Here is a 26,295-nt window from a genome sequence, read left to right as displayed (position 1 = left end):
AACCGAGCAGAAGAGGAGATGCTGCTGTGTTGAAGTGACTTTAGGGAAGCGGCATACTCGTCAGCAGGAGCAATCCATAACTAGAGATGAGCGATTTTTGTCAAGGTTCACTCTTATTCATCAAGCTATATCGCTTACCAAATAAGCTGCAGAGGGAACCCGGCTTCCTGGATCGTGCCGGCTGCATGTGTCGCGGCTGTGTCACATTCAGGACACATGCATGGAGAGCCTTCTTGTTGGGCTGCCCATGCATGTGCTGTGACAGTGACACAGCCGCGACACAAGCTGCTGCGGAGCCGAACAGCTGACCGGCCGGTGCGATCCAGGAAGCCAGGTTCCCTTTTCAGCTTATTCAGCAAGCGCTGTAGCTTGCCGAATAAGAGGGAACCCGAGCATATTTGCTCAACTCTACTCCTGACCAATCTGAGCCACCTGCCTGTCTATTCTTCGCCACATGCAAAAAACGAATAAGAGATCTGGATAATCCATTTAAGGGACCATTTCTGATCATGGTATACATTAACAATGATCTCTATGTGATTATCTAATAGTTCAAAGTGGTTATAATCATAAGCTTTCACTCCTTACTGTAGTGAATGAAGATGGAAGGAAAGATCACATCACGGGCTGTGTGCCCTGCCTCTCAGTAAAGTATATTTCTTTCCTTACACTAGTAATAGATCTTTTGTTCTGAGCTAGTGTGATGGGTGCAAGGTCATTGATGATGAACTGTAGTGGTGTTGAAGTTTTAATTAGCCTGAAGTGGACTTGTTTAATGAAGTCAGTAGCGGTGTCTATACAGTATATTGACTTTGCAGACTGTCTGACAAAATATAAATCTGTTTCCAGCCATTCATTTCACTTATATTCATAGTCATTCCATTGAATGAATATGTTTTCGATTGCATTAGATGCTCATTAAAACAAATGGTGTTCTGCTCCCTTTCACCTCATTAAAAAATGTAATATAGTAGAACTGAAATTAGATAACTGGGAAGCACTTTGGACCGTGCACTCTCCTCTGGGAGAAGCAATGATCACAGTCAATAGACTATTCAGTTATTTGTAAGTAAGCAGCAATGAATTGAAGCACTTGGGAAAATGTAATTTCTTTGCAGATAAATGTAAATAAATGGCTTATTTTAGGTCCACCACTCTTCCGCGCCATTTTAGTGTCGCAGTGACATGCAGATTTCTGCAGCATTATTGACTTGCTTTTTGCGTTAAATGTGTACAAACAATGTGTGTCACTTTTTTGTTGAGTGGGGTACCGGTACTTTCCTTTGTGACAGCTTACTTCTGCCAAGCCCATAAAATGTGGTGCTTTCAGTCTAATGGAAATTAATTATATTTGACGGGAAGTTCTGGTGCTACAGTGTTGCAGTAGTGGATTCACAGTGTTACAGTGACGGATTCACAGTGTTACAGTGACTGAGGGCTCGTTCAGACGAGAGGAATTTTTACCAAAAATTTGATTCACGGCAAAAGGACTTGACATGAGTCACAATGATGTTAAACCTGTAATTGCCCTGAAAGATGTATGTAATGCTCTGAGGTCCCCTAGTACAGTATCCAACCCTCTTCCATCTCTTTTTTGCACAAACACAGCCACCGTTTTGTCAAAGTGACAAGTGGTAAAAGAAGTATAAAAATAGCTTGGTATCACCATATAATAGTATTTATTGTAAACAGAAAAAAGGGACAGGAAATACAGTTTAAAAACAGTTAAAACCCTAGCTAGGTTTATGAATAACTAGTAAAGTGTATCTATGATAAGACCTACAGTCAACTGCCTGAGATCACAAATACACAGGGTAAACTGTAAACAAGCATCACTCAATTTCTTGACACCCTGTGAGAGTCAAGATACTACTAATGCGTTCCCTGCCTCCGCTTTTATACAGGCTATGATGGTTCCTCCTGATTGGCTGTACTATGCCATGTAATGTGATAGTTGTAAGGCATTATGGGGAAGTTTGCAGAATTGTGCATGAGGCCATGCAAACCTTCTCTGACTGTCCAATATCATGTAATGTGTAAAATGATAGTGGCCAATTATTTGCCAATTTACACAAATTAAATCCCAATGTATTCAGAATTTACCTGGACCTCTGAATTTCATAAAATGTAGAACATATTTGGTTTGCATTGATTTCCGCATCTCTACCAAGTAATAAACATACCGGTGAGGGGTATAATTTCCACTTGTTATATTTTTATAGTTAGTGTTTGTAGCCACATGTGAGATGCAGCCTTCTAGGAAATGATTTATATTTTTTAATGTTACTTACAGCACAAGAACTAAGGTTGAAAATAAGTCCAAGGCTACAGTAAGATCAATGGAAAGTGTCAAATGAAAGCCACTGAAAGACTTACCAGTTGCCATATTTGATGGGCAACATACCTTTAAGGTATATGTTCACGGCATCTTTTTGGGCAGATTCCACCTGGAACCCTCCTGAAAAAGCTCTCCATAAACATTAAAAATAGTGAACATATGCACTGCAATATCAAAATGTCTTGCTTTGCATAAGGTATGTGTTTTGCAACTTATTTTAACTGTTTTTAGGCTTTGAAAGCCATGAATTGGCTAAAAGAAGTGACCTGACCATTCTTTAGAAAGCTGTCACTATGAAACCGCCACTGTTTGATGTGTAAAATTAAAAAAAAAAAACAAGAAGCCTCCAGCGGCAAAAAGATGACAAAGAATGTTCTTCTTGCAGTGTGTTCTGTTTCAAAAACTATGTGTGCACACCGGTGTCTATAAGATGTCATGTCCATATTGCCTTATATACTTTATTAAATGTTTTGTTTTGGATGGTCGGTCAGTTGTCTTCTTGAGAATGTATTCTTCCAGAGGTCTCTCATGACTGTTATGAGCCAGTGAACATTATATTTTGTGTGTTTTACTTTATTCTTCGTCTGTTACAGGATGGACGCCTGCGAGTCAATGATCAGCTTTTGGCTGTGAATGGGGAGAGCTTGCTTGGCAAATTAAATCGAGAAGCTATGGAAACATTACGGAGATCCATGTCTATGGAGGGAAACATTCGAGGGATGATTCAGCTGGTCATTCTGCGTAAACTGGATAAACAATTGGAAGTGAGTGCTGTAGTCATTTGGTGCCTGTAGTAAATGAATCTCTAAAATTATATATATATATATATATATATATATATGTATATATATATATATATATATATATATATATATATATATATATATATATATATATATATATATATATATATATATATATATATATATATATATATATATATATATAATTCTAACTATTACGCTACCTCATTAGATGATATATCTTGTTCTTCTGGGGTACATTGCCTAAAATGATGAGGCTTTACAATAACTTTATCAAAATGATTGCTTTTATCTTCAGGAGTTGCTTTTCATAATAATAAAGTAGCAGACGTTAACTTGATCTATGCTACGGTATCAATATGGCGCCAAATCCTGCAGATTGCATATGGTTGTTTGGTGCACCAAGAGATGTCTGTGTTCGAGTATCTGTACTTCTTTAAGTGTACACTATCAAACCATCTTCCATTCCTGGGACTGAACAGACTTGTCTATTGAGAAATAGAGCACTAAAATAAAAAAGGAGCTGAATTTCTGAATGATTTATATATTGGCTCCTTGCTAAAAATGATCGTCCGCTGCCTGAAGCTTATCCCGTCCTTCACAGCAGTCACTCCTGAAAGTCAATTGCGATCTCATATGGCACGGGATGCACCTCATTGCGACTTGATGGATTTGGTATTTGACTTGCATTATTGTCATATTTACATGTCATAGAGCTAAACATAGGCACAATTCACACACGGGATGAAATATCATCCTTGTTTACCTACTGAATGTGAGCGTGCCGAATAGTTAATGAACATCAGCAACTGTATTCACCTTCAGCCATTAATACCGGCTTTCCTGTACAGAACGTTCCAGACTGCAGTGCTGACTCCAGAGTTTTCTTGCTTTAGGCTTCTTCATACCTAGTTTATGTTTAGAGTTTCAAAATGCTTGTAAAAAAAAATCATACATTTCAAACATTTTAATGGAGTCTTTTTACATAGGGTTTGTCAGAGTTTTGTTTTTATTTTTCCTAATCTTTTTTAATTCTTATATAAAATATTATGTGTACAAACGGCCACCACTAGAGCATGTGTGCTCTGTGTATGGCTACATATGATAACAAAAATGTATAGTACTTGTGATGTACTATAAATATATATTGTATATAAAATGTGGTAACTTAGTTGTAATTATCCACCCGATAATTGTCCCAGTATTAGTACGTGCCATACATGCTAGAGTTTTTGAGAGGAATTTGGTGTTATGTGAATGTATTTGGTATTATTTGATGATTTTGCTTAGAGTAGAGTTGTATTTTACCAGATACTTTCCGTGGCATTATATCCATCTTCCGTAGATGATCATGTAAACACTAGTGACGGGTGAGCCTTGAGTGGCTCTTCTGAATGGTAATATTGCTCTGCTTAACATTCAACATCATCATCATCGTTCTCATAATCTGAATGGGGTTCTATAAATCTAAAATGTGTGCCTTTTATATAAAGCAAACATGACAGATGGGTCTGATAAACCCATACACCCTTTATGATCCTCACATAGGTAGGAGAGGCACAAAAATATGAGCGAGATTTAATAGCATGGGATTAATAGTGGGGAATGATTCATGAACCTGGAGTTGTAGTGATGGCTAAACTCATAAGTGAAGCGGTGGAGCACAGATCATGAATATATGCATTATATTTACTATTGATGTGTATGTATAAATGTGTGTGCACTGAAGTACGCAGGCAGACACCGTAGACAGTATACTGTTATTACATGTGTGATTTGCATGCTCTGCTATTTCCCTGTGCAGCACCGGCCTTGTGGCGCTAACTAGATCATGCTTGTAAAGATGAAAATGGTCAGCTCACCATGAATGTAAAAACTAAGGGCTCTTAACCACACCAGTGTCTTGGCAAGCCTTGTAAATGAAAATAAAGAGTGTCCGGCTCATAACCATATACAGTTACCGTATATACTCGAGTATAAGCCGAGATTTTCAGCCCAAATTTTTGGGCTGAAAGTGCCCCTCTCGGCTTATACTCGAGTCACGGTGGGCGGTGGGGTCGGCGGGTGAGGGGGAGAGAGCGTGACGCATACTCACCTAGTCCCGGCACTCCTGGCGCTCCCCCTGCCCGTCCCACGGTCTTCGGTGCCGCAGCTCTTCCCCTGTTCAGCGGTCACGTGGGAACTCTCATTAAAGTTATCAATATAGACTCCACTCCCATAGGGGTGGAGCTGCATATTCATTTCTCTAATGAGCGTTAACGGTGACCACTGACAGAGGAAGAGGCTGCGGCACCCGGAGACCAGCTGTCCAGGATAAGGAGCCAGGGATGCCAGGAGCAGGTAAGTATCTCATAGTTACCTGTCCGCGTTCCATCCGCCGGGCGCCGCTCAGTCTTCGCGTCCTCTTGCTCTGACTGTGCAGGTCAGAGGGTGCGATGACGTACTAGTGTGCGTGCCGCCCTCTGCCTGATCAGTCAGTGCAGAGAGACGCCGAGACGGGACGCTGAGGAGCTGCAAGCAAGAGAGGTGAGTATGTTGTTTTTGTTTTTTATTGCAGCAGCAGCATTATATATTGCACAGATTTATGTGGAGCATCTATGGGGCAATAATCAACGGTGCAGAGCATTGTATATGGCACAACTTTCTATGGGGCAATAATCAACGGTGCAGAGCATTGTATATGGCACAGCTTTCTATGGGGCAATAATCAACGGTGCAGAGCATTGTATATGGCACAGCATTCTATGGAGCATCTATGGGGCCATAATGAACTGTGCAGAGCATTATATATGGCACAGCTTTATGTGGAGCATCTATGGGGCCATAATGAACGGTGCAGAACATTGTATATGGCACAGCTTTATATGGAGCATCTAAGGGGCCATAATGAACGGTGCAGAGCATTCTATATGGCACAGCTTTCTATGGAGCATCTATGGGGCCATAATGAACGGTATGGAGCATCTATTTTTAATTTTGAAATTCACCGGTAGCTGCGGCATTTTCCACCCTAGGCTTATACTCGAGTCAATAAGTTTTCCCAGTTTTTTGTGGCAAAATTAGGGGGGTCGGCTTATACTCAGGTCGGCTTATAATTGAGTATATACGGTATATGAAAAAGTTTGGGCACCCCTATTAATCTTAAGCTTAATGTTTTATAAAAAATGTTTTTTTTTTGCAACAGCTATTTCAGGTTCATATATCTAATAACTGTTGGACACAGTAATGTTTTTGCCTTGAAATGAGATTTATTGTACTAACAGAAAATGTGCAATCTGCATTCAAACAAAATTTGAGAGGTGCATAAGTATGGGCACCTCACCAGAAAAGTGACATTAATATTTAGTAGATCCTCGTTTTGCAAAAATAACAGCCTCTAGTCGCTTCCTGTAGCTTTTAATGAGTTCCTGGATCCTGGATGAAGGTATTTTTGACCATTCCTCTTTACAAAACAATTCCAGTTCAGTTAAGTTTGATGGTCGCTGAGCATGGACAGCCCTCTTCAAATGATCCCACAGATGTTCAATGATATTCAGGTCTGGGGACTGGGATGGCCATTCCAGAACAGTGTAATTGTTCCTCTGCATGAATGCCTGAGTAAATTTGGAGCGGTGTTTTGGATCATTGTCTTGCTCAAAGATCCATCCCCTGCGTAACTTCAACTTTGTCACTGATTCATGAACATTATTGTCAAGAATCTGCTGATACTGAGAGGAATCCATGCAGAATCCATCCCAAACTTTTTCATATAACTGTATATAAAAATTCCTTCTGTGCTTTATTCCAAAATGTTTAAACAGGTACAGCAAATCCATAAAAGAAATCCATGCCACCGACGCGTTTCTGGCATCAAGTGCCCTTACTCATGATGCTGGAAACACGTTGGTGTTATGTTTTTTTGTTGTTGTTGTTTGTTTTGGTTTTTTTATGTATTTGCTGAACCTGTTTTAAGCATTTAGAAATAAAGTATTGAATACATTTTTATATACACTTGTTGAGTTGGAATATTCATTCCTTGTACCAGGTAGCTCATGTCTATTCATTCATAGAATGGTGTGTGAGATATTGGACCCTGGAAACTTGTATATATTGAAAGTGCATGTACACTGCAGCTGTCCATGTAATGGCACATTGCCAGGGCAGGCATAAAGTTTGGTTATTAAACATTTATTTTTTTTTTATATACTATTTTACAACCATTTTACATTTGCCAATACTGTGGAATATGAAAGATATTTTTCAATATAGTTCTTTGAGACTGATGACAGAAAACATCTGATATCTGGGTGGATATACATCTGTTTGTTGCTTGACATGACATTTCTTCACTATCCGCACTGAGCCACAATTGTCCATTCTAAGTCTTCTAGTCTCATGGCAGCTTTTGGACTTCTGAGGTGGCACAGTTGTTAGGGCAGGTGTAGATGCAGCTTAGACTTGTTCAGTCACTATGCCTTAGGCTAGGGTCACATTGCGTTAGGGCAATCCATTAAGCGCATAGCGCTAGCGGATTGCGCTAACGCAATGCTTCTCTAGGGTCCGCGTTCGGCGTCCCCGCTAGCGCAGATCCCCGATCTGCACTAGCGAGGAACGGACCTCGGGCGCGCCGCGGATGCTGCAAGCAGCGTCCGAGGTCCATCACTCAAATGACGGCACATCGCTAGCGCACACCCAATGTGGGCGGGCGCTAGCGACGCGTTCACCATTACAGGCTATGGTGGCGTTAACGAACTACGTTAACACCGCGTTATGCCGCGGTGTAACGTAGTCCGTTAAACGCGGTCACATAACGCAATGTGACCCTAGCCTTAGTAATGCAAAGAAGGGAAGATGATGAGCAGTGCGGTGGCTCAGTGATTATCACTGCAGTCTTGCAGCACAGGGATCCTGGATTCAAATCCCACCAAGGACAACATCTGCAAGGCGTTTGTATGTTCTCCCCAAGTTTGGTGGTTTTCCCCCAGGTTCTCCGGTTTACTCCAACACTGCCAAGTCATGCTGATAGGGAATACAAAGTCTGAGCCCCAATGTGAACAGGGATGATGTCTATAAAGCGCGGCAGAATTAATGGTGCTATATAAAGGAGTAAAATAAATAAAATGATGGAGCACTTGTAAATTGTTTCTTCTGAAGGCTTTTGTTTCCAAGTACTTTGTATGATAAAGGAACACGAAACATCAGAATGATGATATAAAGATCTGACAGAGCTTGTGGCTACTGGTTTTAGCCAAAGCCTGGAAGATGCATATTTTCTGTCCCCGAATCATCGTCTGATATTACTCTTATTTATTGTTGGATCTCGATGACGCAGATTTACATTATCCTCCATTTTAATTTGTAGCTGGTTTTAGTTATATGACAACCACATCTATGTGAATTAATGTGGAGGGAGGGGATGGAATGCCGTAGAAGACAGAAAGCCAATAAATCATTTAGATTTCACATCAGCCTTGGTGATTTGAATACCACGGTCCACCAAATCGAAGAGCCTTACTTAAACAGTCAACATGTATTTTTCCTCCATGAATCATGACTCTACGGCTACCATATAAATGCTGCTCGAATGCTTTCTCCTAGCGCACGTATAATGAAGCTGAGATTGAATGAAACTCTTTTTAAATAGAAATTAATTTTTCTGTGGTGTTCTGGATGTTCAATTGTAATTCCATTTGAAAATGAGGATGAGTCCCGTTCAGCCCCACCTCTGCAAAAATCTGTCTTTTTAATGTATGGCATCACTAGATGAGCTGAATATCTTTAAACAATCCATTATCTTTTTATTGGCTTAGACACTAATGGAAGCTTCCATGACAGCTGTGTTTTATAAGCTGAATACTTTAATTAGGCCAGTTGTTGATCAGCTGTTGGGATATCGATTGTGACATTTATCAGGAGAGCCCAAAAGCTTTATGTTGTTTTTTTTTGTTTTTGTTTGCTTTCCTGTTTACTGTTTATTAATTCACAAGTCTTCACAATATATGTGCCTATATATTGCAGAATCTGCTAGATATGGGTCCTATTGTTCCCTTAATTTACGGTACATCAAAAAAGGGTTGTCTAATTATCTAGTAATATATTAAACTGTTTTTGTTTAGTATCTGATGAAGGCGTGCAGGCTTTATATCGCTGTTTATGAAGTGGACATCTCTGCACAAAGCCTTTAGCATTGCATTTATCATCAACCTTACTCACATTTCTTATGTCATTGCTGTGTGGTTATATGTGTGAATAAGACCATAGTCCTGCCGCAGTCCTGCCCATAGGACATTGTAAACAATGGGTGCAATACAGCAGTTCCCCCTTACAGGATAAATGTGTTTTTTTTATTTCTTAGAATGCACAGTTCTCCATATTTTCTCAGTTCCATAACACAAAATATTTGTTTTTCAGATCACTGCTGGTCAGTGTATGCTGAGAAGGAAGGTTCAGATGTGGTCAACATTAAAGGGAACCTGTCATGTCAAAAAATGCTGTTAACCTGCAGATTAAAAGCATTCTAAAGCTGTGCGGCTGCTACACTGACAGCTCAGCTGCTTTGAAAAAAATAACTCCCGGCTTTCAGTCATAGAGGCGTGGATTCTGTCACTGCTCAGTACATAGTGAGTGGCCACTGAAACCACACCCCAGCACTGACTGACAGCCGGCTCTATATTGATGCAGTGCTCAGTAGGCTATCAGTCAGTGCCCGCCTGTGCTTACAGCTGCCGCTTACTATGTGCTGAGTGTTAACTAAAGCCTCACCGACCGAGCCTCTATAGCCTAAACATGAATATCACCAGGAATAATAAAATAAATTTCCTGCAGATTAACTGCATATCAATAGCATTTTGGGCCATGCCAGGTTGTCTTTAATAGCAACCTTGAATACTAAGTACCCTTTGTAAAATATCTCCTGATATAAAGTGTTTAGTGACACTGCTTGGATACATGCTGCATCAACTCATATGTTAGATACAGAAAATCACAAAACACAAAAAATAACAAAATAAAAATTTGGAATGAATAAGGATACAGAATTGAAAACCATATCAGGGTACAATTAATGGCAAGCATCGTATGTAAAAAAAAAAAATGTCAAAATCTGACTAACCTGTGATTATTTGGAAAATATACATTTGTACTGATATTGTCAGATTAATTTAGTTAGCCTATGAAAGGTAACGTTAATGCTTAAAGGCAAGCCATCATCATCAGAAAATGGTCTATTGTTAGAAAATATATGCACTGCTCAAAAAAATAAAGGAAACACTAAAATATCACATCCTAGATATCACTGAATGAAATATTTCAGTTGCCAATCTTTATTCATTACATAGTGGAATGTGTTGAGAACAATAAAATGTAGAAATGATCAATGTAAAATAAAATGAATATCCCATGGAGGTCTGGAGTTGGAATGATACTCAGAATCAAAGTGGAAAATCAAATTACAGGCTGATCCAAATTCAGTGGAAATGCCTCAAAACAAGGAAATGATGGTCAGTAGTGTGTGTGGCCTCCATGTGCTTGTATGACCTCCCTACAATGCCTGGGAATGCTCCTGATGAGGCGGCAGATGGTCTCCTGAGGGATCTCCTCCCAGACTTGGACTAAAGCATTCACCAACTCCTGGACAGCCTGTGGTGCAACTTGACATTGGTGGATGATGCAAGACATAATGTCCCAGATGTGTTAAATCGGACTCAGGTCTGGGGAACGGGCGGGCCATTCCATAGCTTCAATGCCTTAAATCTTGCAGGAACTGCTGACACACTCCAGCTACATGAGGTCTGGCATTGTCCTGCATTAGGAGGAACCCAGGGCCAACCACACCAGCATATGGTCTCACAAGGGGTCTGAGGATCTCCTCTCAGTACCTAATGGCAGTTAGGCTACCTCTGGTGAGCACATGGAGGGTTGTGCGGCTCTCCAAAGAAATAACACCCCACACCATTACTGACCCACTGCCAAACCGGTCATGTTGAAGGATGTTGCAGGCAACAGATCATTCTCCATGGCATCTCCAGACACTGTCACGTCTGTCATATGTGCTCAGTGTGAACCTGCTTTCATCTGTGAAGCGCACAGGGCGCCAGTGGCGAATTTGCCAATCCTGGCCTGTGGCAAATGCCAAGCATCCTGTATGGTGTTGGGCTGTGAGCACAACCCCCATCTGTGGATGTCGGGCACTCAGACCATCCACTTAGAGTCAGTTTCTAATCGTTTTTGCAGACACATGCAGATATGTGGCCTGCTGAAGGTCATTTTGCAGTGCTCTGGCAGTGCTCCTCCTGTTCCTCCTTGCACAAAGGCTGGGGTAGCGGTCCTGCTGCTGGGTTGTTGCCCCCCTACGGCCCCCTCCACGTCTTCTGGTGTACTGGCCTGTCTCCTGGTAACACCTCCAGCGTCTGGACACTACGCTGACAGACACAGCAAACCTTCTTGCCACAGCTCACATTGATGTGATTGATTGATTGCCATCCTGGATGAGCTGCACTACCTGAGCCACTTGTGTGGGTTGTAGAGTCCGTCTCATGCTACCATGAGTGTGAAAGCACAACCAACATTCAAAAGTGAACAAAACATCAGCCAGAAAGCATTGGTACTGAGATGTGGTCTGTGGTCACCACCTGCAGAACCGCTCCTTTATTGAGTATGTTTTGATAATTGCCAATAATTTCCATCTCTTGTCTACTCCATTTTCACAACAGCATGTGAAATTGATTGTCAAACAGTGTTGCTTCCTAAGTGGACAGTTTGATTTCACAGAAGTTTGATTTACTTGGAGTTATATTCTGTAGTTTGTGTTCCCTTTATATTTTTGAACAGTATTTATAATATATATGATGTGTGTGCGTGTGTGTGCATGTGTGTGTGTGTGTGTGTGTGTATGTATATATATATATATATATATATATATATATATATATATATATATATATATATATATATATATATATATATATATATATATATATATATATATATATATATATATATATATATACACTCACCGACCACTTTATTAGGTACACCTGTCCAACTTCTTGTTAACACTTAATTTCTAATCAGCCAATCACATGGCGGCAACTCAGTGCATTTAGGCATGTAGACATGGTCAAGACAATCTCCTGCAGTTCAAACCGAGCATCAGTATGGGGAAAAAAGGTGATTTGAGTGCCTTTGAACGTGGCATGGTTGTTGGTGCCAGAAGGGCTGGTCTGAGTATTTCAGAAACTGCTGATCTACTGGGATTTTCACGCACAACCATCTCTAGGGTTTACAGAGAATGGTCCGAAAAAGAAAAAAAATCCAGTGAGCGGCAGTTCTGTGGGCGGAAATGCCTTGTTGATGCCAGAGGTCAGAGGAGAATGGACAGACTGGTTCGAGCTGATAGAAAGGCAACAGTGACTCAAATCGCCACCCGTTACAACCAAGGTAGGCCTAAGAGCATCTCTGAACGCACAGTGCGTCGAACTTTGAGGCAGATGGGCTACAGCAGCAGAAGACCACACCGGGTACCACTCCTTTCAGCTAAGAACAGGAAACTGAGGCTACAATTTGTACAAGCTCATCGAAATTGGACAGTAGAAGATTGGAAAAACGTTGCTTGGTCTGATGAGTCTCGATTTCTGCTGCGACATTCGGATGGTAGGGTCAGAATTTGGCGTAAACAACATGAAAGCATGGATCCATCCTGCCTTGTATGGAGCATCTTTGGGATGTGCAGCCGACAAATCTGCGGCAACTGTGTGATGCCATCATGTCAATATGGACCAAAATCTCTGAGGAATGCTTCCAGCACCTTGTTGAATCTATGCCACGAAGAATTGAGGCAGTTCTGAAGGCAAAAGGGGGTCCAACCCGTTACTAGCATGGTGTACCTAATAAAGTGGCCGGTGAGTGTGTGTATACATATATATATATATATATATATATATATATATATATATATATATATATATATATATATATATATATATATATATATATATATATATATATATATATATATATATATATATATATATATATATATATATATATTATCTTTGGCGGTTATTTTTTAATATTACGATCTTTATTTAAAAAAAATATATTTTTTAGATATCCTGTCCTTTTAGAAATAGTTTTTAGCAAAGCTCATTATCAAAGGCAGGATTACAGTGACAGGTAAACCCCTGTATACAAAGCTAATCCTACACAGGATCCATTCTTCACAATAGTGGTGTCACAGCGTACCCTGCTACCCCTGCCTACATAATAAACATAATGTACATGCTCATATAATTCTTCAATACAAAACAAGGTTGGAGTCTTTTCATTGGGGCCATACATGTGGGGTTTCCTCAATTAACAGGAAGTTAGTTTAAAACAACAGTGGACAGTGTTGTGAAATGGCAAGATTACTATTTATTGTCTGTTTTTAATAAAAAAAAATTATATGAAAAATTAAATGCCAAATCTATTTTAGTACATGTAATGCAAAATTCTGATGTAAGCATTAGGCCATTTTCTAATGATAACTTTCCTTTAGAAAGGCCAGTTATTCCCTGTTAATTCTTCACATTGGCAAAGATAAGAGAGCTGTGCAGACCAGAAATGTAATTATCACCAAGCACAAGCAGTCTAAAGACCTTGGTATTTTTTACTATGAAATCAGAAGATTAGCAGAGCATTTTAGACCAAGATATGCCCAAACTGTAAAAAAAAGGGTTTGAGTTTAGCAAAATGGGTTCTTTAGCAAGATAATATCCCTAACGACTCAAGAATGGTTAAGAAGGCAAAATGGACTGTTATAAACTGGTGTCCTTTTTCAGTCCATTGAATATCCTTGCAAAGAAATGAAATTTGCTATTGACAAAAGGAACTGCACAAACCCTCAGCAGCCTGAGAGAATCTCAGTGTAAGGCTGCCGTCACACTATCAGTATTTGGTCAGTATTTTACAGTATTTACAGTATTCTTATCATATAAAAGCGCCAAAACATTAAAAATGATATGAATCAGGTATCACTGTAATCGTACTGACCCAAAGAATAAAACTGCTTTATCAATTTTACCAGACGTGGAACGGTATAAACGCCCCCCCCAAAAAAAAAATAAAAATAAATAAATAAATAAATAAATTCATGAATAGCTGGTTTTTGGTCATTCTGCCTCATAAAAATCGGAATAAAAAGTGATTAAAAAATGTCACATGCCCAAAAATGGTACCAATAAAAATGTCAACTTGTCCCGCAAAAAACAAGACCTCACATGACTCTGTGGACCAAAATATGGAAAAATTATAGGTCTCAAAATGTGGTAAAGCAAAAAAAATATTTTTTGCAATAAAAAGCGTCTTTTAGTGTGTGACAGCTACAATCATAAAAATCAGCTAAAAAAACGCTATAAAAAAAGGAAATCAAACCCCACTTAATCACCCCCTTAGTTAGGGAAACGTAAAAAAATTTTAAAAAATGTACGGTATTTATTTCCATTTACCCATTAGGGCTAGGGTTTGGGCTGGGGTTAGAGTTAGGGTTAGGGCTAGGGTTAGGGCTAGGGTTAAGGCTACGGTTAGGGCTAGGGTAAGGGCTAGGGCTAGGGTTAAGGCTAGGGTTATGGCTAGCGTTATGGTTGGGGTTAGGGCTAGGGTTAGGACTAGGGTTAGGGTTGAAGCTAGGGTTAGGGCTAGGGTTGGGGTTAGGGTTGGGGCTAGGTTTGGGGCTAGGGTTAGGGCTACATTTAGGGTTAGGGCTACAGTTAGGGTTGGGGCTAAAGTTAGGGTTAGGGCTAAAGTTAGGATTGGGGCTAAAGTTAGGGTTGGGGCTAAGTTAGGGTTAGGGTTTGGATTACATTTACGGTTGGGATTAGGGTTAGGGGTGTGTCAGGGTCAGGGGTGTGGTTAGGGTTATGGTTAGGGTTAGGATTATGGGTGTGTTTAGGATAGGGTTTCAGTTAGAATTGGGGGTTTCCACTGTTCAGGCACATCAGGGCTCTTGAAATGCGACATGACATCCGATCTCAATTCCAGCCAATTCTGTGTTAAAAAAGTAAAACCGTGATCCTTCCCTTCCGAGCTCTCCCGTGCGCCAAACAGGGGTTTACCCCAACATATGGGGTATCAGCGTACTCAGGACAAATTGGACCACAACAATTGGAGTCCAATTTCTCTTGTTACCCTTGGAAAAATAAAAATTTTGGGGGGCTAAAAAAACATTGTTGTGGGAAAAAATATTTTTTATTTTCACGACTCTGCGTTATAAACTATAGTGAAACACTTGGGGGTTCAAAGTTCTCACAACACATCTAGATAAGTTCCTTGGGGGATCTAGTTTCCAAAATGGTGTCACTTGTGGGGAGTTTCTACTGTTTAGATGCATCAGGGCTCTGCAAATGCAACGTGACACCTGCAGACCAGTCCATCTAAGTCTGCATTCCAAATGGTGTTCCTTCCCTTCCGAGCTCTGCCATGCACCCAAACGGTGGTTTCCCCCCACATATGGGGTATCAGCGTACTCAGGACAAATTGGACAACAACTTTTGGGGTCCAATTTATCCTGTCACCCTTGGAAAAATACAAAACAGGGGGCTAAGGCTGGGTTCACATTGAGTTAATGGTGTCCGTTAGACAGACTATGTTACACCGCGGCATAAATGCGGTGTAACGTATAGTTACATATAGTTATATAGTTATTAAGGTTGAAGGAAGACTGTAAGTCCATCTAGTTCAACCCATAGCCTAACCTAACATGCCCTAACATGTTGATCCAGGGGAAGGCAAAAAAAACCCATGTGGCAAAGAGTAACTCCACCATGGGGAAAAAAATTCCTTCCCGACTCCACATACGGCAATCAGACTAGTTCCCTGGATCAACGCCTTATCAAGGAATCTAGTGTATATACCCTGTAACATTATACTTTTCCAGAAAGGTATCCAGTCCCCTCTTAAATTTAATTAATGAATCACTCATTACAACATCATACGGCAGAGAGTTCCATAGTCTCACTGCTCTTACAGTAAAGAATCCGCGTCTGTTATTATGCTTAAACCTTCTTTCCTCCAGACGTAGAGGATGCCCCCTTGTCCCTGTCTCAGGTCTATGATTAAAAAGATCACCAGAAAGGTCTTTGTACTGTCCCCTCATATATTTATACATTAAAATAAGATCACCCCTTAGTCTTCGTTTTTCCAAACTAAATAGCCCCAAGTGTAATAACCTATCTTGGTATTGCAGACCCCCCAGTCCTCTAATAACCTTGGTCGCTCTTCTCTGCACCCGCTCTAGTTCAGCTATGTCTTTCTTATACACCGGAGACCAGAACTGTGCACAGTATTCTAAGTGTGGTCGAACTAGTGACTTGTATAGAGGTAAAATTATGTTCTCCTCATGAGCATCTATGCCTCTTTTAATACATCCCATTATTTTATTTGCCTTTGTAGCAGCTGCCTGACACTGGCCACTGAATATGAGTTTGTCATCCACCCATACACCCAGGTCTTTTTCATTGACGGTTTTGCCCAGAGTTTTAGAATTAAGCACATAGTTTTATATCTTATTACTTCTACCCAAGTGCATGACCTTACATTTATCCCCATTAAAGCTCATTTGCCATTTATCAGCCCAAGCTTCTAGTTTACATAAATCATCCTGTAATATAAAATTGTCCTCCCCTGTATTGATTACCCTGCAGAGTTTAGTGTCATCTGCAAATATTGAAATTCTACTCTGAATGCCCCCTACAAGGTCATTAATAAATATGTTAAAAAGAAGAGGGCCCAATACTGACCCCTGTGGTACCCCACTGCCAACCGTGACCCAGTCCGAGTGTGCTCCATTAATAACCACCCTTTGTTTCCTATCCCTGAGCCAGCTCTCAACCCACTTACACATATTTTCCCCTATCCCCATTACTCTCATTTTATGTAACAACCTTTTGTGTGGCACCGTATCAAAAGCTTTGGAAAAGTCCATATATACTACGTCCACTGGGTTCCCTTGGTCCAGTCCGGAACTTACCTCTTCATAGAAGCTGATCAAATTAGTCTGACATGAACGGTCCCTAGTAAACCCGTGCTGATACTGGGTCATGAGGTTATTCCTCTTCAGATACTCCAGCATAGCATCCCTTAGAATGCCCTCCAGGATTTTACCCACAGTAGAGATTAAGCTTACTGGCCTATAATTACCGAGTTCAGTTTTTGCCCCTTTTTTGAATATTGGCACCACATTTGCTATACGCCAGTCCTGTGGTACAGACCCTGTTATTATGAAGTCTTTAAAGATTAAAAATAATGGTCTATCAATGACTGTACTTAGTTCCTGCAGTACTCGGGGGTGTATCCCATCCGGGCCCGGAGATTTATCAATTTTAGTTATTTTTAGACGCCGCTGTACTTCCTGCTGAGTTAAGCAGGTGACATTTAATGGGGAATTTTTATCACTAGTCATTTTGTCTGCCATGGGATTTTCTTTTGTAAATACTGATGAAAAAAAGTCATTTAGCATATTGGCTTTTTCCTCATCCTCATCCACCATTTCACCCAGACTATTTTTAAGGGGGCCAACACTGTCATTTTTTAGTTTCTTACTATTAGTCGGTTACGGCCGCCATTGACTGCAATGTCGGACGCATCGATCGCGCATGCCCACAATGGACGTGCGCTAGGGATGTGCCGTCATTGAGTGACAGACCCTGAGACGTGGGCTGCAGAATTTGCTAGTCCGTCACTGCTAGCGCAGATAAAGCTAACAGATGCTCTATCTGCGCTAGCGCGATGTAAAGGTCGGCACATGCGTTATCGGCAGCATGTTAGCGTATGTGCTGAACGGGCTGCTGCTAACGCAGTGTGAACCCAGCCTAAAAAAGATTTTTTGTGGGAAAAAAAGATTTTTTTATTTTCACTGATCTGCATTATAAACTGTAGTGAAACACTTGGGGGTTCAAAGTTCTCACAACACATCTAGAAAAGTTCCATGGGGGGTCTAGTTTCCAAAATGGTGTCACTTGTGGAGGGTTTCTACTGTTTAGGTGCATCAGGGGCTCTGCAAATGCAATGTGACGCCGGCAGACCAATCCATCTAAGTCTGCATTCCAAATGGTGCTCCTTCCCTTCCGAGCTCTGCCATGCGCCCAAACTGTGGTCCCCCCACATATAGGGTATCAGCGTACTCAGGATAAATTGAGTAACAACTTTTGGGGTCGAATATCTCCTGTTACCCTTGGAAAAATACAAAACCGGGGGCTAAAAAATAATTTTTGTGTAAAAAAAAAAAAATATATATATATTTTTACGGCTCTGCGTTATAAACTGTAGTGAAACATTTGGGGGTTCAAAGCTGTCAAAACACATCTAGATAAGTTCCTTAGGGGGTCTACTTTCCATAATGGTGTCACTTGTGGGGGGTTTCAATGTTTAGGCACATCAGGGGCTCTCCAAACGTGACATGGTGTCCCATCTCAATTCCAGTCAATTTTGCATTGAAAAGTCAAATGGCACTCCTTCCCTTCCGAGCTCTGCCATGCTCCCAAACAGTTATTTACCCCCACATATCAGGTATCTGCATACTCAGGACAAATGCACAACAACTTTTGGGGTCCAATTTCTTCTCTTACCCTTGGGGAAATAAAAAATTGTGGGCGAAAAGATCATATTTGTGAAAAAATATGATTTTTTATTTTGACGGCTCTGCTTTATAAACTTCTGTGAAGCACTTGGTGGGTCAAAGTGCTCACCACACATCTAGATAAGTTCCTTAGGGGGTCTACTTTCCAAAATGGTGTCACTTGTGGGGGGTTTCAATGTTTAGGCACATCAGGGGTTCTCCAAACGCAACATGGCATCCCATCTCAATTCCAGTCAATTTTGCATTGGAACATCAAATGGTGCTCCTTCCCTTCCGAGCTCTGCCAAACAGTGGTTTACCTCCACATATGGGTGTGGAGAAACGGGGTCAGTGGGTGCTCTCGTCCGCTGGCCCGGCTGTCTTTAGCAAGACTGCATGGACCACGGCTCATACCACTGAACGCCCGCTCTATCTCCCCGTGGGCAATACACTACACAGACAACACAGGGTTAAGGTAAAACAGTGTGACAATACTTTATTGAACCACAACACACAATAGCAAACAGAACAATGCCCCCATGGCTTGAAATAATTGGTTACATGGGTGCATATAAAATATCACTGCGTCTCCATGCATTTCCAGTATGACATGATGTCAGAGCTCCCAGGGTTGCTACCCCATCTGTGGATGAACGCACAGAGAAGGGGTAATGACAAGAATAGGGAGATGACCAAGAACTGTCCATAGAGTCCATACAAGGTCCAAAGCCAGTTGACATGATGTCAGAGCTCCCAGGGTCGCTACTCCATCTGTGCATGAATGCACAGAGAAGGGGTAATAACAAGCATAGGGAGATGACCAAGAACTGTCCATAGAGTCCATACAAGGTCCAAAGCCAGTTGACATGATGTCAGAGCTCCCAGGGTCGCTACTTATCTGTGGATGAACGTACAGAGAAGGGGTAACGACAAGCATAGGGAGATGACCAAGAACTGTCCATAGAGTCCATACAAGGTCTAAAGCCAATTGACACGAGAGTCACCACCTGGCTTATCTGACCATCTCCATGGAATTAAGCGACCAGCAGGTCCCAACCCTGGCTTTCTCCAAACATATCCATGGTGCAGAGATGGTCACTGGATCAGATCTGTGTCCTTCCAACCGGAGCCGAAAACCCCTAGGTTGTATCCTATAGAATCCTAGATCAGTGTTCCTCGTGATGGTGTCAATATGAATTGGCTGCAGCCCTTTCTCTTGTCTGTTGGGTGGTTTTCAGAATGTCTGGCTGGTAGCTCTGTATAAAGGTACCTTCACACGAAACGACATCGCTAGCGATCCGTGACGTTGCAGCGTCCTCGCTAGCGATATCGTTTCGTTTGACACGCAGCAGCGATCAGGATCCTGCTGTGATGTCGCTGGTCGCTGAATAAAGTCCAGAACTTTATTTGGTCATCCGATCGCTGTGTATCGTTGTGTTTGAAAGCAAAAGCAACGATACCAGCGATGTTTTACACTGGTAACCAGGGTAAACATCGGGTTACCAAGCGCAGGGCCACGCTTAGTAACCCGATGTTTACCCTGGTTACCAGCGTAAAAGTAAAAAAAAACAAACAGTACATGCTCACCTGCGCGTCCCCCAGCGTCTGCTTCCTGACACTTGCTGAGCGCCGGCCCTAAAGTGAAAGTGAAAGCACAGCGGTGACGTCACCGCTGTGCTGTTAGGGCCGGAGCTCAGTAAGTGTCAGGAAGCAGACGCTGGGGGACGCGCAGGTGAGCATGTACTGTTTTTTTTTTTTTTTTTTTTTTTACTTTTACGCTGGTAACCAGGGTAAACATCAGGTTACTAAGCGCGACCCTGCGCTTAGCAACCCGATGTTTACCCTGGTTACCCGGGGGCCTCGGCATCGTTGGTCGCTGGAGAGCTGTCTGTGTGACAGCTCTCCAGCGATCAAACAGCGACGCTGCAGCGATCGGCATCGTTGTCGCTATCGCTGCAGCGTCGCTTCGTGTGAAGGTACCTTTACTTCAGACTCAATGATGTGATCTCTGAGTCTTTTTATACTCAAGGCATGTAATCTATTTTTAGAATTACCCAGTGTCCTTTAGTTCAACATCAAGATATGGCAAACAATGGTGATGAGATTACATAGTACTACTTGACCATTCAATCTATTTGCACAGTCTTTCCTTCTCTGCTTTAGAAGTCACCAAGCTAGTTCTGGAATTCAATGCACAATTAGCATATCAGCACACATCAATAAACAAAGATAAACACACACTATATACAAGTCACTATTACAGACTTGCAATGTATGTTAAATGGAATCAGTTTGCAAGTCTGTCTTCTTGAACCACCAGACATAAACACTTAAATGCACAAGCCAATATACAGATGAAAAGTCAGTTATTTTGTTTTTGCAAAACATGGTTGTCTGGGAAATTAAGATACAATCTGGTTTCTTCACAATGGGGTATTGGCGTACTCAGAACAAATGGCACAACAACTTTTGCGGTCCAATTTATTCTCGTACCCTTGGGAAAATAAAAAAATGGGGGCGAAAAGATCATATTTGTGAAAAAATATGATTTTTTTTATTTTTACGGCTCTGCATTATAAACTTCTGTTAAGTGCTCACAACACATCTAGATAAGTTCCTTAGGGGGTCTACTTTCCTTAAAGTTGTCACTTGTGGGGGGTTTCTATGTTTAGGCACATCAGGGGCTCTCCAAACGCAACATGGCGTCCCATTTCAATTCCAGTCAATTTTGCATTGAAAAGTCAAATGGCGCTCCTTCCCTTAAGAGCTCTGCCATGCACCCAAACAGTGGTTTACCCCCACATATGGGGTATCGGCATACTCCGAACAAATTGTACAACAACTTTTGTGGTCCATTTTCTCCTGTTACCCTTGGTAAAATAAAACAAATTGGAGCTGAATAAATTTTTTGTGAAAAAAAGTTAAATGTTTTTTTTTAAACATTCCAAAAATTCCTGTAAAACACCTGAAGGGTTAATAAACTTTTTGAATGTGGTTTTGAACACATTGAGGGGTGCACTTTTAAGAATGGTGTCACACTTGGTTATTTTCTATCATATTGACCCCACAAAATGACTTCAAATGTGATGTGGTCCCTAAAAATATTGGTGTTGTAAAAATGAGAAATTGCTGGTCAACTTTTAACCCTTATAACTCCCTACCAAAAAAAAAAAAAAATGTTTCCAAAATTGTGCTGATGTAAAGTAGACATGTGGGAAATGTTACTTATTAATTATTTTGCGTGACATCTCTGTAATTTAAGGGCATAAAAATTCAAAGTTGGAAAATTGCAAAGTTTTCAAAATTTTTGCCAAATTTCCGTTTTTTTCACATATAAACGCAAGTTATATCGAATAAATGTTACCACTATCATGAAGTACAATATGTCACGAGAAAACAATGTCAGAATCGCCAAGATCCGTTGAAGCGTTCCAGAGTTATAACCTCTTAAAGGGACAGTGGTCAGAATTGTAAAAATTGGCCCGGTCATTAACGCGCAAACCACCCTTGGGGCTTAAGGGGTTAAATAAACTACCACTAGACAGGAGCAAGGAGCTCACAGATGGTTACAGACATATTTGTCATTGTTGCTTTTTTCTGCATAGACAAGTATGAGAGAAGGTTGCTTTTAATCCTGTCCATTTCATATTCTCTGATTTTTCTTTATTTTTTTTGTTAATAAATGACTGCATGTGTTTTGACAATCAACTGTGCTAATAATGTTGACCCCACCTGTTTGTTTGTTAGATATGTATGAATGTATAGGTGTAGAGCCATGACTAGAATGAAGTCTGCAATTTTGAGTAGTCATAGCCAAAAGTTTTGAGACTGATATATATTTTGTTTTTTTTTGCAAAGTTTTCTGCCTTATGATTAAGAAACCTTAAAACACTATGTTTATATGGTTAATGAAGTGCAATTATAAGCATTTCAGATGTTTTAAAACATCAAGTTTACGCAACAACTGTATATTTACAGTGTTGACCCTTCTTTTTAAAGACTTATGACAACTAGATTTCAGTTTCTGGGCCAAATCCTGACTGATGGCAACTCATTCCTGCCAAATTAGTGCCTGGAGTTCATCTAAATGTCTGTGTTTGTCCCCCCAATATTTGAAGATTGACAATACGTTCTTAATGGGATGGAGATCTGGGGAGTTTCCTGACCATTGACCCAAAATGTAAATGTTTTGTTCATCAATCCACTTGGTTATCACTGTTTCCTGTGACATTGTGCTCAGCACATGAATGGCCTCAGGATGCTTTACTGTTGGCATAACCCAGTACTCATGGTAGCACTCACTTTTTCTTCTCTGGGCTATCATTATTCAAGATGTTCTAAACAATCTGATGGAGGCTTCAAAGCAAACTTTGTGAAAACCAAAATTTCTCAATCTCAAAACTGTTGGCCATGACTGTATAACTTTGCTTATTTTATAGACTGAATTTTCCTTTTGTTTCAGAAGTGATTGTTTTTCTGGAAAAGATGGCTATAAGCAAGAAATTTGTATTTTGTGGCTTCTAGACTGATAATTGGTATTGGGTAACTGTCATGTTCGCATATTACAATATACATTGAGGCTACGTCCCCACGGTCAGTAATTGGCAGCACTTTGGACGCAGCACTTGTCCGCTCCATCCAAAGTGCTGCCAGCTTATGTATGTATTGTGATTCCGCATGTGTTTATTGAACCGTGCGGGTTCACCACATCCTATACATTAGACGGTGATATCTATCTTGCGGAGACTGAGCGTCTTTGCAAGATAAATAGACATTCTGCAGAGTGGAAAGAAGCACCGCATGTCCGTCTCACACAGGGAAGCCAGAGGTGTTCGTGCACACATCCACTATGCTGTAACATCTGGCCACTGCAGGTTGGACTCTGTGGATGTATGCAGCGTCCAACCCGCAGAGTTTACTGACCGTGGGAACAAACCCTAAAAGGGTAGTCTAACTTTTGTGGAAAAAATATGGCTTCTACTCTTTTTAATAATAAAAAAATAAAACATTAATTTCACCCCGATGCTTGATGGCTTCTGCAGTCAGTTAGTGGTTGCAGTAGTTCCATGTCTGGTTGCTGACGCCATAGCTTAATTTTGATTCCAGTAAAGTTCTGCATGTGACCTTTGTAGGCACTGGTACTGGCCATGCAACCATCGTGGCCACCTGTAACCAAGACCGGGAAGACCACCTCAGCATCAGCGCTGGATCGCCAGTATAAAGTAGAGGTTTGCAGTGTTTATTTTTCAGGAATTATGTAACCATTATAGTACATTACCCAGTAATTATGCATAACTATTCAGTTTTGCAAATCCTATCTTTCCCCAGTATAGGAGGTCTGCACTGACCTGATTTTGTGCCGCAAACTGTACATTCAATAAACAAGTTTTTTTTAGAGAGATGTCACGTTAAAATTGATTTCCAATCAAAACCATGGAATATTGGAATTTTCAGTCTCCTTTATACCTTTCCTCCTGCAGACTTGATTCACTCTTTATTTCCATTTATGGCTGCATTTGATTCTAGTAACTGAAATATCTGCTGTTTGCTCCTTCAGACAAATTTTTAATAACGATGATTCATTTCTTACTTGTTTTGGCTCTGGAGAGATTTTTTGCCTTCAGAATTCCTCTTAAGACTTAGATTTGTAGTTTTATAACAAGTAAAGTTCCATTGTTCAGCCCCTTAATAAACGTCCTCAATGTTTACTCTGGAGCTAAAATGGAGATTTTCTTACATGTTTTGTAAAAGCCCCGTTTTTACCTAAAGCAAGGCTGTGTTATTTCTGGCCGTGGCTGGTAATGAGTACCACAATACGGCCACATTCCTGCGCTCGGCTAATCCCTTTATATATTTACTCTACTGGTATTACTCTCTCCAGTGAGATGCCCAGTGGAAGGTCACAAAGCTCCATTGTGCCGGCAGCTGCTGTTCATTACACAAGTAACACAAGTAGCAATATAGCAGAATATGACTGTGTATAGACATTATGGGAACATATGTGGACGGATCTAATGACCCATCTACTAAATGTCCACATTCAAGCTTGCTCTTCAGAATATGTACGGTACATTTCTGAAGGCTAGGAAAGGGGCAATTTAGTACCATAATTTAATGAAACCATGTTTCCATACCTGTAATTATACTATAAAGTCATAATATAGATTTTGACACACAATATTGCTATTATGTGTGTATATGGAACTTTGACGCTCCAATTTTTCCAAGATCTTGAAATGTATAGCGCACCTGTTATTCCATATGTTGGACCTTTGGAAGAGATGCATGCCAGAGGTCGTTGTGTCACTCACAGATTCCCAGTGTCATATGCCTCTTCCTAAGGCCTTTCCTAACTCATTGTATCATTTCTGCTCTGTGTCATATGAGTATTGAGAATTGATCCTGTTCTAATTATACCTACAATTGTTTGCTACCTCTTGGGCATTGTTATTTAGGCTTGGCAACTCTTCTGCCCAATTTGCTGCACTTTTTTGCAACTCCCAAATTTCAAAACTTTTCAGTTTCATGCAAACTGGTAACTTTATGGTGCTCTTTTAAAGGGAACCCGGCAGCAGGTTTTTCCAATGTAAATGAACCCTTCCATGACATCCGCTGTATAGGTATGACGTAAGTTGGGAGCAGTTATAAGTAGCCGGTCTGCCCAATACTCTGCAGGCAATGGCTGTGTGTTACAGCCAGCACCTGCCTCTAAGGCTACTTTCACACTAGCGTCGTTTGGAATACGTTGCAATGCATCGTTTATGAGAAAAAACACATCCTGCAAAGTTGCCCGCAGGATGCGTTTTTTCCCTCGACTTACATTAGCGACGCATTGCGACGTATGGCCACACGTCACATCCATCATGCAATGGATGCGTCGTGTTTTGGCGGACCGTCGGCAGAAAAAACGTTACATGTAACTTTTTTGTGCGACGTGTCCGCCATTTCCGACCGCGCATGCGCGGCCGGAAATCCGCCCCCTCCTCCCATCCGACCCCTCCTCCTGCATCCGCTGCCCCCGTTGTGCTACTTAACACACTCCGTCGGTACGTCAGGCCGACGGTTTGCGACTGTCCGTACCGACGGACTAGTGTGAAAGTAGCCTAACAAATACAGGTGTAGAGTAGTGCCGCCCATTATTGTTAACCTTTTAAATGCAGCTGCCAAACACTGACAATGGCATTTAACACCCGCCAGCATGAGGGCACATCATTCCACGTGTCCATCAGATTGCCTGTGACATGATTGTTGGTCGCCGATGGGTTTCTATGACTGCTGACAATCTGTTGAGGTCTTGTGAGCTTGTCATTACCAAGCTCCCATGAAAACCTGCCTGTGGCTGGGGCTTCAGAGGAGACCGTGATTTTTGCTATACAGTATACAGCAATGCTGCAGCATTGCTTGGGCTTTATACTGCAATCAGATGATTGCATCTTCAAGTCCCCTAAGAGTAGTAACAAGAACAGTAAAAATTAAAACAAAAAAATGTTTTTAAAATATGAAAAAATCTAAAGAACATAAAAGTTCAAATTACCTCCCTTCTCCCTCATTAAAAATAAAGATAATAAAAAATACACATGTGGTATCGCTGCATTCAGAAAAGTCAGATCTATCGAAATCTG

General features: G+C 40.9%; 1 protein-coding gene across 8 annotated transcripts in view; it reads left to right on the top strand.

The window, feature by feature from the left end:
* Positions 1–26,295, top strand: part of PARD3B (par-3 family cell polarity regulator beta) — a 2,038,921-nt gene that overhangs the window by 661,337 nt on the left and 1,351,289 nt on the right. For all 8 annotated transcript variants that reach the window (XM_077271962.1, XM_077271960.1, XM_077271958.1 and 5 more), the window contains exon 12: positions 2,932–3,102. In XM_077271962.1, the coding sequence (XP_077128077.1) occupies positions 2,932–3,102 (171 nt within the window). The remainder of the gene's footprint in view (positions 1–2,931; positions 3,103–26,295) is intronic.

The sequence above is a fragment of the Ranitomeya variabilis genome, chromosome 7 (assembly GCF_051348905.1).
Source record: "Ranitomeya variabilis isolate aRanVar5 chromosome 7, aRanVar5.hap1, whole genome shotgun sequence".
Classification (NCBI taxonomy): Eukaryota; Metazoa; Chordata; class Amphibia; order Anura; family Dendrobatidae; genus Ranitomeya; species Ranitomeya variabilis.
The sequence above is the reverse complement of the archived record's forward strand: the minus strand, read 5'-3'. Positions and strand labels throughout refer to the sequence as shown.